This window comes from Danio rerio, chromosome 16 (assembly GCF_052040795.2).
Source record: "Danio rerio strain M-AB ecotype USA chromosome 16, GRCz13ab, whole genome shotgun sequence".
Lineage (NCBI taxonomy): Eukaryota > Metazoa > Chordata > Actinopteri > Cypriniformes > Danionidae > Danio > Danio rerio.
This window is the reverse complement of record NC_141036.1, coordinates 5,270,234-5,284,469: the sequence shown is the minus strand read 5'-3', so window position 1 is coordinate 5,284,469 and position 14,236 is coordinate 5,270,234. Positions and strand designations below refer to the sequence as shown.

General features: G+C 38.9%; 1 protein-coding gene across 3 annotated transcripts in view; it reads left to right on the top strand.

Moving 5' to 3' along the window:
* The window catches only part of bckdhb (branched chain keto acid dehydrogenase E1 subunit beta), a 90,693-nt gene extending 76,871 nt beyond the window's left edge, over window positions 1-13,822 (top strand). The window contains exons 9-11 of one of the 3 annotated variants that reach the window (XR_015510585.1): window positions 2,542-2,752; window positions 2,802-4,187; window positions 4,366-5,999. Coding sequence is in view for 1 of the 3 variants with exons in the window: in NM_001080653.1 (NP_001074122.1) it covers window positions 2,542-2,628; window positions 12,978-13,118 (228 nt within the window). In the remaining 2 variants the exon portion in view is untranslated. 3 annotated transcript variants of the gene reach the window in all.
* The last annotated feature ends 414 nt before the right edge of the window (window positions 13,823-14,236 follow it).

The window sequence follows — 14,236 nt, the reverse complement described above, 5'->3', positions numbered from 1 at the left end:
CCTCAGAAAGTCCCCTGAACGTCCCCGCTTTGGCTCGATTAGGCCCCGGAAGTGACAGTGGAAACGCGACTGGCCTTGGCTCGCTCGCTTTAGGCGTTATAGTGGAAACGCGGCTATTGTCAGAGTTTATCCACTATTAAAAAATAGAAAATGATTTGGTGAATATCGGTGCATGCATTGTCTGTAAATACAACCTCAGCATAAGTGATGTGTTTTGCTTAAGGACACACAGTGGTTGTTGCAACACTTTTTTTTTTTTTAGGGTTTGAACCTGCGACCTTTGGTTTAGTGAAACCACAGCGCCTCAAGGAAATCAGCAGGTCCAGTCACTTATATTGGCCTCTGGTCATGTATAATCCTCTTCTGGGTGTAATTCTGCTCAGTTTGTGAACCCACAAAGTGTTTTGAATGCAGTTGTTGCAGCTTCAGAGGAAGAAATAGTCAGCGTGTTCCCCGAAGTTCAGAGAGTTCATGGCATCTCGGTGAAAACACCAACATCAAACAATATTCATAATCAGCAGCAAATGCTGTGTTCATTCTGCGCTAATTATCAGATGCTCATGGCCACGTGTTCAGATAGATGCTGATTGTTTGACATATGGCTCGCAGTATTTCCACATTCCTCAGACAGGACGCTTCTGTGTTCAAATTGAACTTATTTGAAGATATAGGAATTGGAAATGACAAACTTTACTTTCATTGAGCAAACCGAAAAGTATAAATTTAATATAGTCAAGTTTCTGTCAATGGCATTTTTACATCATTTAATCAGGAATTATGTACATTTAAAGGCATAGTTCACCCAAAATGAACTCATCCTCCACTTGTTCCAGACTTGTTTGAGTTTCACACAATTCTGACATTGACTTCCATTGTGTTTTCAATAGTGTTTCTACTATTAATGTCTTTTTTTGGGTTCAACAGAAGACAGAAACTCATAAACGTTTGGAACCACTTAAACAACCGTGATCCGTTACACCCCACCTAATGGCAATCATGTTTATGACTGATTTTTGACAAGTTATGTTGTCTTGATAATGTCAAGGTGCATGACAAAGATGAATCCCGGTTGTGATGCATTTGTTTATGTCTAGCATGGCAAACTGTTATCTTTGCATTAAAAAGGACATAACTGAGCAAATGACACTTGATAACAGTTGTCATAAGCATGCATAAAATCACATTCATGTGTCATGTCATGATTATAAAAGGTTTGACGACAGTCTTATGAACACCCCTTCAAGTAAAGTCTAACCAAAGTGTTTAATGTGCTGCTTTTCGTTGTTAGCGTGAGAGCTTGTTTAGAGGGAGAACTAACTAACTAACTAACTATCTAACTAGTTTTGAGTTCAGGAGGTTCATCTTTGAAGGATATTCTCTTGCGCTGGATCATGTGTGGTTTGTTTGTTCGTTCCAGTTCATCAAAAATCAAACACAGTACACTCAGTTCTGTGTGATAACAGCAGCTAATATTTTAAGGATTACATTCAGCGCACTTTGAGGACACGTTGAATGAAGTGGCGTGGTGTTAGTATGGAATCTTTTCACATTGTTGGGTTTCTCCACAACGTCATAGTTGGTAAACTTAGAGCGCAGTTAATGGAAGAGTACAACAAATCTGTTTTTTATTTATTTTTTTGCATTCCTGTTTGCTCAAATAATAAAAGAAAAACTCGATGAGTTTCTCCAAACTCAACAAAAAAAAAAAAAAGAAAAATTGTGTGAGATTGATAACGATAGCCAAAGGAGAGAGTAACACTGATAAATAGACGATTACTTATTTAAAATGAGCTGAAACAACAATTATTGGGAAAGTGTCTAATATGTGGATTAATATTACATCTTATTTTATTTACCAATATGAATTTGTGATTTTTGGGATGAAATATTATTGGGAAATATTTATTATTTATTTAATAATATGAATCTGTCCAAATATTATTGGACAATGTGTCTAATATCTGCTATAATATTACTTTTTAATGTATTTGCTGATATGAATCTGTGATTTTTAGGATGAAATATTTTTGGAAAACGTCTAATATCTTCATAAATAACATGTTTTTATTTATTTAGTAATATGAATCTGTGATTTTAGGATGAAATATTACTGGGAAATGTCTAATATCTGCTTAAATATTACTTTTTAATGTATTTGCTAATATGAATCTGTGATTTTTAGGATTAAATTTTATTGGAATATGTGTAATATCTGCATAAATAATATGTTTTTATTTATATAGTAATATGAATCTGTGATTTTTAAGATTAAATATTATTGGGAAAGGTTTAATATCTGCATAACTAATATAATTTTTTATTTAGTAATATGAATCTGTCATTTTTAGGACGAAATATTATTGGAAAATGTCTAATATCTGTTTAAATATTACATTTAATTTATTTGCTAATATGAATCTGTGATTTCAGGATAAATTTTTATTGAGCTGTTCAGATGTAGTGATGTGAAAAGCATGATGGTCTGTGTGTGATCAGAACAGATTCTCAGTTGTGTTTGTGCTCATGTTTTATCTCCTGCAGTCGGTGATGAAGACGGGTCGTCTGCTCATCAGTCACGAGGCTCCAGTGACCGGAGGTTTCGCAGCGGAGATCAGCTCTGCGGTTCAGGTAAGAATCACATGACAAATCAAGGCAAATCACGCTGGTGTCTGGATCCACAAGTATCGCTGTAACAGCCAAAAGGGAGAGGAAAAGTTACCTTAAAAACATGCCAGCAGTTCAAAAGTCCAAAGTAAGAGAGAGAGAGAAAGAGAGAGAAAGAGAGAGAGGGAGAGAGAGAGAGAGAGAGAGAGAGAGAGAGAGAGAGAGAGAGAGAGTGTGCTTCATTTTCTCCCTAGCAGTGAAATCGCTGCTCCTAGGTTCTGCTGTACACTCAGTGTCAGACTGTCCAGCAAACTCACAAGTAGTGAATTGTGCACAGTTGGCTGTTTTTAAGTAGTTGGAGCGTTTTAATTACTCACCCTCGCCTCATATGTAATAACCCGTTCATGATCTATTACTGAACCGATTCCAAATTGTCCAGCATTGAGGTGCATTGAAGAAACAATTAATTTTGACAGCCCTAGAGTCAATGGGTGCCGGCAACCTGCATTCATCAAAATATCTTCATTTGTATTCAACTGAAGAAAGAAACTTATAAAGGTTTTAAACCACATTAAACGATGATGGGAGAATCAGTTATGCACTCATTTTCATTTTTGGGTGAACCATCCCTTTAACAAATCTATTGAAGATATTTAAAGGATCACTTCTGTTTTTTATCCTTGTAGAAAACAATTTATACTTGTGGTATAGGTATAGTTTTTTTTAATCTAGATTAATCTCACTTTAATCTTGGAATTAATCTAGATTTAAATGGCTCGTTTGAATTTTGCAGAAAGCATTCAGAATATGTGTGCTACCCAACTAATAACTAAAAGTAAGTCTTGAGAATGGGTTTCTCAAGCCAGGTGGCGCATTACACAAGGGGCTCATCTCCTGTTTCTAAAATGCATCACAAACTGCTTGAGAAACTGTTCTACTGATCATTGATGATAAAAACAAATGATGTTCAATAAGATGTTCTTGTGTTTACTAACTGTTTATTCAGTTAAACATGAATGTTGAACTGTAGGCCTACATAAGCTCCAAACAGCTATTTATGATGATCTAAATCCAACTAAAGTCATAACTGAACTAAACAGAAATGGGATGAAGACATGTGGAGTATGCAGATATCAGTGGCATTATTGAAGTAAACACTGCAATCAAACTATTACCGACATGTAGGATTTTCCGCCATATTTTCCGACAAGGTCTATACACGCGGCTGTCAGTAAAGGATCACACACAAACACACACACGCACACACATCGCGAAATGCAGAAATTTTTTTTCTTTCCATTTGGCGTGCGTTGATAAATTCCAGAACACTCTCACTAGCCCTTAGTCCTTATTTGCGTCTAATAACCCCTGATTGTCACGAGTGCATAAATGAAATGTCCACGAGTTAAAGAGAAACTGCACCCAAAATTACTGGAAACTCTTACATAAAAGCACTTCACGTAAACACCATATTTATATTATTGTCTATTAAGGCAAATAACTAGATTACAGATGTCCATGCAAGTGTAGTCAGTAGTGTCTTCGAAGTAAGTGAAAGATCCAGAATGCATCCTGCTGATTTGGTTCAGAACTGCACTTTTTGTCAGACGGCTCACCGCTCAGGTATACATCTGCGCTAAAATATCAAGGTGAAAGTCCACATAGCTTGCGTAGAATAGACCTAGCTCTCAACCTAACTTTGAGAATAGATTAAAGGCAATATTTGTTTTTAGGGTCTCGCGTCAATAACATCAATAACAGCCCACCACTAATTTGTGGAAACTTTCACATCCGTGTATTTGTTAGATTTCTTCATAAAGAAAGTTTGAAAGAAACAGCATTTATTAGAAATATAAATCTTATGTGTGATTGTGGATGACATTATTGTTACTATTAAAGGTGCAGTATGCAAGTTTGACACCCAGTGGTTGAAATAGGTATTGCACTCCTGGATCAAAACAAACCCAAGTACAGGTTGCCAGATTGACGGTCAACAGGAGCGAGTCTGACAATCGAGACTAAAGGCTGATTTAATTTGTGTTCTATGTAAAAGCAACGGCACGTGATAGAAGGAATATTCTCCATATTAAAATGAGTTTTTGTTCTAACGCACTTTTCGAATTGATATGTTAGAAATGACGTCTGTTTCCTGCAGCTGAACAACAGAACACTGACAATGATCACCTCTTGTGCTTTATTCAGTGTTAAATGCTAATAATGTGAGTTTGAATGTCATTTTACATGACATTTATTGCAATATACTGAAAGCAGCAGCAGACAGTTCACCTCAGATCTGGACAATAAAATAAACCATCTAAAATTGAACTTCAGAACTGTGACTCCAACACATATCAGTGATTCAGCATCTACTTTAATAATGTTAAAGAGGTTTAATATGCATTAATTAGAAACCTTACCCTTTTGTTGGAGTGCAGTGAGTGCACTATTCTGTGCTACTGAATGGCTGTATTTATTGTGGTGTTTCGTCTGGTGCAAACGGCCCAATTGTTCATCACTGCGTATCTCGTCATTTAGACTGTTGTTAGGACATGCGGTTACAATGAAGCCTGCTCACCTAATGTTAACGTTCATAATATTTATATTATTTGCTAATTAATAACCTCATGTGGAACTCTGAATCTGCATCTCATTTCGGATGAGTCTGCTACTGTCCACCGGATATCCAATCTTGGTCACGGATGCACACTTTGTGAGCCTTCCTGACTGAATGAATGAAATATGCGGTTTTCGGCCACCCGGGGTGCTGAAATATAATTGGTTAAACTCACATTGGGTGGGTTAAAAGGGACCAACACAAAGACTGATGTTCTTGCATGTAACACTCAGTTTCAAAGCAGAATATCTGACTTCAGCATTGTTTTCAGATAAGCAAAAATGTTCACTTAGTATCTTTCTTAATTATCTGCAAACATTTTCTGGTATTTGTATACTAAAGAAGAGTCAAAAACTCACATGCAGCACCTTTAATACTGAATTAAAGTCTTCTTGTCTTTAAACGAGCAGTACCGGACATGCTGACCTCAAGCTTTTAAAGCGTAGTGTTTGCACAGTTTGTCTCAGGCCTGGTGCAGATGGTGGAAATTTTATCCAGAGCTTCATCCATGCATAGATGCAGAGCAGGGCTTTAAACATCAATCACCTTTTCATTGACGTCAGGATTATCGGAGCACCTGTGTGCCGCCGCGCCGGCAGGATTCAGCCGGATGCTCACAGATAATTGCATTCAACAGAAAAGTTGCTAAAAAAAAGCTTTCAGTGGTCAAGCTACTGACGTCTGTAGTAACTAATGATACACACACACACACACACACGCGAGTGCCATTACTGCACTGCTGAATGACTACATGTAGTGTTATTGGCTGGGATGCACAATTAAAGAAACCAAAAAGCCACTCCGGCTACATTCTTACATCCTTGTTTTTATTTACAATCTCATCACTGCTGATATGCGGCACTCATTTTCACGTGTTGTTATTCTGACCTGAAGTGACGAGCGAGTGCATGTTTTTTTTTCACTATTTACAATAAGATTTGCGCTTGCGCTCTCCTGGCGTCTCTCGTAACTAGGTGACCATCAAGCGTTTTCTCAGAAAATGACAAACAAACAAACCATTGCTGCAGCTCTGATGCAAATTGATGGAGAAGAGTAAAAAGCACTGCAGTGTTTGTGTGCACCGTGTTTGTCTGAGGTAATTAGTCCGCCGTTATTACTGAAATGTGTATATTCAATACAAAGTGTGAAGCAGATTGGTTACTTCTACTTGCATAAATCACACTGCGCTCGCAGCATTTAGAAAAGTTCAGGGTTCTTATGTATCAACGCTGCGTAGGCACAAAAACTTTGCGTACGCCAGGTTTCACGCTCAGGTTTGGATTTACTAACCGTACGTTCACACCGGAAGCAGCGAGAGCGTCCAAGGTTGCTCTGGCCGCCCTGGTGACAACGGTGTCTGCCTTCAGCTCCGGTGGCGAGAGCGTCAAAACTCGCTACATTGATCTTGTACTTAAAGGAGCCGTTGCAGCATATTAGTTACATTCCTGCATAAAACAAGTTTTTAGCGTAAAAATGTTGCGCGCTTCTTATCAAATTCATACAACAATGGAAGATCAAGTTGCGTGTGATGTGGCTTTGCTCTATTTATCCAATATGTGTCCATATGTCTGAAATATCCTGAAGCAGCAGTACTGTTTTGTACTGTCACATCGCGTGAGATTCCCGCTTTTTAAAGATAAATTTATATAACATTAATGCACATCAGTAACTCGCCAGTAACTTATTTAATGCATGTTCCTGTAGGAAAACATTGTAAATAATTGGAAATCCGGCGACCTCAATAATCAAACCCTTGGGAACAACTGTGGTCGGAACCAAAGTTCACAGGTCTGTGTTCCCTGAACTGCTATCAAGCGGTGGACGTCTTCATTCTGATTGCTTGCCACCGAACCGCTACATAGCTCATTACCATAAAGTTAACTTTATTTCAACTCTCCTCGACGCTCACGCCGGCGAAGACGCGCCGCGCTGCTCCTCGCCGCTTATCGTCGCCTAACGCCGCCGGCTCTCATTGAAAATGAATGACTTCCGGCTATTTTGACGCTCTCGCCGCTTTCGGTGTGAACGTACGGTAACAGTGAAATGAACGTGGGAATGTGCGCAGGTCCACGCCAGCTTCATGCCTAGCGTATGCACTTTTCTTGTGTGTGTCTGTTTTATTTCCATTGGCGACTCCTAGAGGCAGTTGTGTTAAATTGCACACTACAAAGTGTCTTTAAACCATGCATTGGCAGCTGTATGAGACGGGTTCATCCGCATGTCTAAGGCTTCCATACCATACAGTTGACCAGCCAAACATTAAAGCACAATTTAGAGGGGTCACCGTTTTTCCCAATGTAATCGGAGCGATTTACTGCACACACATTGCTATAAAGACACCATCTGAAGGTGAATTTTCATAAGTGAATTAGAAACATTTCCATTCAATAAATGTGCAAATAAAATATGATGCACAGACATATTAATGATTCCTACTTGTTATCCTTGTGATGAAGAGTAGCCAAAATATGATATGTAGCGGGGAAAAAAAGAAGAAAGAGTTCATCAGACGCTGGATTTGAACCGAGTTTATGCTCAAACGTGTCAAAAAAAATTCGGCGTACGCAGTGATTCATACATATAAATTTTTTTCTGCGTACGCAATGTTTTAGTATGATTTCCACGCAAGTCTACGTACATGAGGCCCCAGATTTTTTCAACTAGGTGCAGCTGGTAAATGCACATGTTTGTGTGCACCGCTTGCACAACATGTGCACGTCTGCTCCATCGTGCGCATCGTGTGCCTCTAAGCTTATTGGCACTGCTTTCAAGTTGCGCTCTCAGCAGCCACAATTTTAATAAAACTACTGCGCTTCGCACCGAATCAGTCAATAAGTATCGATACTGATTTAATGGCAGTAGTGATTTTATTAACAGGACTGTGAGTGAGTTTGGGTGATTTCTGCAGAATATTCTGTCGGTTATTCTATAGTTTGTGTGCCAGAACTAAATGATTGGCATATTCACTCAATATCCCTGATGTCTGCTCATAAACAGCCTGAGTGATGTTGAATTTGGATTTCATGCGGCATGATGTGGGAAACATGATAAATTTGGTTGGCACTGAAGCGTATGTTTTGTTCCTGGTTTCTTTGAGCTTAAATCTGTAAATGGTTTCGGGCTCCTCGAACACACACACACACACACACACACACACACACACAGTTTGCAATTGTCTTTTTTGGCTCTCACGGTCAGCGATATTGGCATTTCTGTGTCACGCTAGTCTTTGAATGCTCTCTAATCTGCGGCTGTTACTGCTTCCACTTAGAACACACACACACAAACGAAAAAATGTGTGTATATTTAGATGCATGTGTACGTACAGTACAAACATTTGGGGCCAGTAAGACTTTAAATGTTATTTTTGTCATTGCAGCATGTTGACTCAATGGTTAGCACTGTCGCCTTACAGCAAGAAGGTCACTGGTTCAAGTCCCGGCTGGGCCAGTTGGCATTTCTAGGTGGAGTTTGCATGTTCTCCCAGTGTTGGCGTGGGTTACCTCAGGGTGCTCCGGTTTCCCCCACAGTCCAAACACATGCGCTATAGGGGAATTGAATAAACTAAACTTGCTGTAGGGGCGAAGCAGTGGCGCAGTAGGTAGTGCTGTCACCTCAGCAAGAAGTTCGCTGGGATGCTGGTTCAAGCCTAAACCAAAGTCGTTTCTAAATAAAACGCAAGCGCGCAGAGAAAACTTCAGCAATATAAAGTGGGACCAAATGACATCAACATCACGTATCGCAATAATTTCTGTCACAATACACAAATTATTTATGGTGACATGCCAAATGGGCCACTTCTTATTAAGTCAAGCCCAAAATGATTCATACCTCTGGTGAAATTGAAGTAATCGTGCTGTTTCTCCGTCCACGTGCCATGACTTGGGAAAGGACTGCACTGCTCTGTTCTCCTGCTTTTCCAGTAAGAGCATTTAGAGGTTTGGTCTTGCTCTTGCTCCAGGTTGGCAGGTACACACATCCACTTTTAGATTTAAAAAAAAAAGAAGAAGAAAACCCAGCATTACAGTCATGTGAATATGTTAGAACAGTAACATAATGTAAAACTTTATGAAATTGAAATCTTTCCATATTGTAATTGTTCCCCATTCTGATGCTTGGTTTTAACTGCAGCAGATCGTCTGAACTGACTACATGCCTAAATGCATAGACTCGCTGCCATCTGATTGGCTGATTAGAAATTTCCATAAACGAGCAGTTGGACAGGTGTACCTAATAAAGTGGCCGGTGAGCGTATATCCAGCAATACACTAAAAACGTATTTTTTTTGTTATTATACGTGTTAAAATACTTTTTTTTAAGGTCAATGTCATGATAATACTATTATAAAAGGTTCATCAATTAATGAAAATGTGACACCATCAGAATTATAGTTGTATATTTGTTCTGTTTCTCGACCTCAGAAGATCTCAGTGATGGGGGTAAAGCAGATAAATGGACATTAATGCCAAAACCAACAAAGTTTAAAAGTGCACAGAAAGGAAACATTGTTTTTTTTTTAAATGCATTGCACGAACATGTTGGGGTGAACATATGCGAACAAGCATTTAGCTTATCTAATTTTAACTCCTGTCTATCAGCAGATGTCCTGATGTGTCCTTTTCTGGACTCTTTACAACCCGCACGCTTTCCATTCAGCCTCATCACATGCAGATAAAGCTATTTCTGAGCCACAGAAGCACTAGGTTCATAGTGCCACATCAAATCCCAAAGCGGTGATTATGTGTAGGCGAGCAGGAGGGACAGCAGGCTGCGTTTGACCAACTCCAGCGCCCAGGACCTGCAGAGACGCTCCTGACGCAAATCTGATGCACATTTCTGTCTTTACACCGTCTCTCATGTAAAGCAAGAATAAAGACTTTTAAAAAATTTTTTAAAAAACTTTTACAGATATAACAAAGTAATTTTACAGAGAAATTTAAACCAATATTATTCCTACCCCTACCCTCTAAACAAGTTGAAATTACACAGAGAAAAGAAGAAAAAATAATAATAATACTAATGATAAATAACAATAAAATAAATGAATAAAAACAAATAAGTAAATAAAATAAATTAATTAATTAAAAATAACACAGAATACACATATACTTTGATAACCCAATATTACAAAAAAAATGAATCCTCAGATATTTATACAAAGTACCTAATTATGTTTGCATTGCAATTAAAATGTATGCACTTGTGCTAAACGTTAGCACAGTTGACCCAACACAATTTATTGTACTTATAACCGTCAGTACATTTGTAAGCCTTTCGTACAGTTTCTTTTCTAGTGTACAGGTCAGGTGCAGTCGTATAAACTGAAATGACTAAATCTCTGAGGAATATCCACAAGATAAATGTAAACATCACCTGATTGGAGCTCTGACTGGGACATGATGAAAAACAGGTGCAGGTGGAGAATATAGAGCGCAAGTTTGTGATCATATCTCTGTTTCGTTATGTGATCCAAACATTCGTAGCTTGAAACGGATATAAAATATGAGCAGTTTGTGCTGCATTTCTATGGAGAGCCCCTGTAGCTGCCATTACGGCCCAATGTTTTTTTGAAAACGACTACAACTATCTAGTGATGAGTGGCAGGGAAAGAGTTAATGAAGTCTGACGCAGTGACTTCAGAAAAGGCAATCAGATGAAGAGTTCACCCAGAGTTAGCGCATGCATTTTCTGTGTTCACATTTAGACTCTTTGGACACAGACAGTACATCTCAATGGTGGCCATGATTCAGAGGTTTAGTCAAAGCTTTTAAGCCGTCTGCCCCCCTCTTAATGCACAAGTTTTGATGGTTCTGTGAAAACGAGTTTGGTGTTTTTAGTGTTTTGTCATTTGGAAATCAGGCTTCTTCAGCTTCCAGTTAGGGGTTTTCTGGCCTGATGTCTTTTCAAAAGATTAAATTGAAAGCCTCTCGCTCGGGTCACTGCTGAAGAGAATACTCAGCTTTTCCATTTGTTACTGTTAATCGCGTTGCTCTTGAATTTGGATCGAGCATGTTTTTATTTCAGCAGTGCTCCCTTTGTTTGGAGGTTTCGCAGCATTGAATATTGATGGACCTGATCGAGAGCTGTCGTGATGATGTGTTTTTGTAGGCCAACATGATTTTTCCATTGGCTTTTGGATTGTTTCTTAAGCATAGAATACATGGAAATGATTTAACCCAACTGTTATACATTTCCAAGATACGAGGCTCGCATTAACTATTCATGTTTGAGCTTTGATTGATTATATTTATGGCCCGTTTCCACTGAGTGGTACGGTACGGTTCAGTTTGGTGCGCTTTTATGGCCGTTTCCACTGTCAAAAGGCGTACCGAACCAAATCGTACCGTATCACATTTTCGGGACCCTTTCGAAAGGGTCCCAAACACAAGAAAGGGTACCAAAAGGCGAAGCTAGACGCGCAGCTAAACGCTATTGGTTTACAGAAGAGATACGTCATTCACTTACAACAAGCCAGAATGTAAACTAAGGATCCGCCATGTTTGAAATACACAGCGAGAGATTACAGCGGAATTATATATTCATATATCATCGTCCTGATGAACAGCCACACAGCCATGGAGTAGAGCAGAATCTACCTTGTGCCTCGCAGTTTTTTTACGAGCCGCGCGTCTATATCTGAAATAACATCTTCTTGAGCTGATAATAATAACATGCGCTTGATTATTGACAAGCTTTGGAAACCCGATCCCGTGAGAAGCTGACAAACGCAAGTATGACATATTCAGAAAGAAAAGGACAAACGCGGGAGTGGAGCGCGAAAAAAACCCGGAGCACGTTATTTCTTCAGCAAACGTGAACAAACGGCCTTGTTTTAATTATTATCATCACCTTTTGGACTAATATGAACTGGGAATGATGGAATTACTCTCTAACAGAGACTACATGACATGTGCTGCTGAAGATTGCCGACACAGATGAGAGGTTTTCTGACTGTAGGCTATACTTTGTGTTGTTTTGAACCTAATTAAGAACGAAATGTCTGCTGTGTGTAGTTTTTCTGTAGTTGGTAAAATATCGGAGACTGTAAGGGTCAGTATGTGTTCATATATGTTCATTTATTTATTTATTTAATATAATTACAGACGTTACAGTAGGCTATTTTGCACTGTCATTGATCTGCAGTTATATTAAAATCATGTTTATAGAAAAGTTAGTAATATACATTTATACAGAAGTATTTAAGTGTGTAAAGCATCTGTTTTGTGAGAAGTGCTTTTCATATGATACGTGAACGACCTGTGCAGCTTTAATGTAGATATTTCCTCGAGCAAGAATGATGCGACTGAAACTTTCTGTCATACACCACACCCACCAAAAGGGTACCCTTTATAGTGGAAACTCAAGCCTGAAAAAGGTGACCCGTACCGACCCGAATCGTACCGTACCAGTCAGTGGAAACGAGCCATTAATGAACAACAAAGTCAAGAGTCAGAAGTCAACATCAAGACATCAACATCTTTTCTTTAAAGCAAAGCGAAGTCTATACAGTGTAAAAATGATTACTTCTCTTGAATACTTGATTCTGATTGGTCAGTCGTGACATCCCAAGCTATGTTGTTTTTAAGATAACAACTGATTTAAACTAAAACCACAGACTTATTCAGGTTCTACAAATCCTTTGGCCCGCAGGCCCTACTTTGGCCACCTCTGATCACAGCTTTTCTTCAGTGTTTATCAGGTTCTGTATAGTCTGTATGGTATGTGGATTATAATTGGATGTGTGTGTGTGTTTGTGCAGGAGGAGTGTTTCCTCAACCTGGAGGCTCCCATCAGCAGGGTTTGTGGATATGATACACCTTTCCCTCACATCTTTGAGCCTTTCTACATCCCGGATAAGTGGAAGTGCTTTGAGGCCGTCAAGAGAATGATCAACTACTGAAACACAGGTGCGCTTTATCTGTCACATACACAACATGTGAATCCTGTGCAGTGCATTTTTTATCCGATTTTTTTGGCTTAATCTCAACTGAAACATAAAGAGAGGGCGGGGCATATAGTAGCCCCTCCCCATTTTAAAAAAGCAGCCAATAGTGGTTTGTTTTATCAGTGCGAGTGCTTGATCATGCACATCAAATGAGAAGAGATATCAAATTGGGCGCGGGGCATGTCAGACAGAAGAGAGCATTTGATTGGAGCATTTGAAGTATGATGTCACAAAAATTGTTTATTAATTTAGGCTGAAGTGACAAACTAGCTTCAGATTTTCTAAATGTAAATATTGTCACTGTTTTCATGTCTCTCTCCGGTGTGTGTGTGTGTGTGTTTTCACAGGCAGCACAGATAAAGAACTGGCCTTCTTCATCTCTGATCAGACTGGTGACCTCACAGTGAACTCTTACTGTAGATGATGTCACTGGTCAGACATCATAAACATCCTTAATCATGTTTCTGAACACTATCGAGTGTGTGTGTGTCACACGTGTACTGCTCTCCTGTCTCCACTGTTACCTGAGTTTCATCATCTCCATCTAGTTTTTTTGTTATTAAACTATACTGATTTTGTCTGTGAGTTGATAAATATACTGTGTGTTCACCAGAATGTTTGTAAAATCAGTTTTAATTCAATAAAAAATCTCTGAATGAGTTTCCCTGTTTACGGCTCGATGATTTCTTCAATGAAGCAAACGCGAAAAGTGGGAATCTAGTCACTTTTTTTTCACCACAGGCTCATTCTGAAAGCGTAGCCCTATATACATTTCTGGAGATCACGAATTATATACCCAGAGGTACGTATGGCTGCATTTCGTATTTAAAAACGCTACGTATGACGCCATTCCTTTTCATGCTTACCAGCTGACCGCTTACCTCTGTGTGAACGGCTTTTGTGCTGTTTTTCCAGTTGTCCAGTTACGTTGGCGGACGTGTGATGTGGAGCGGAGTTGACCTTGGTGACTGGGTTCGAATCTTGTGAAGAAACATTCCAGAAAGCGGGTAGGACACAAAATAAAATAAGTAAATAACCAAAAAGTAAAATCTAAAAAAACACTGTCGGTTGGC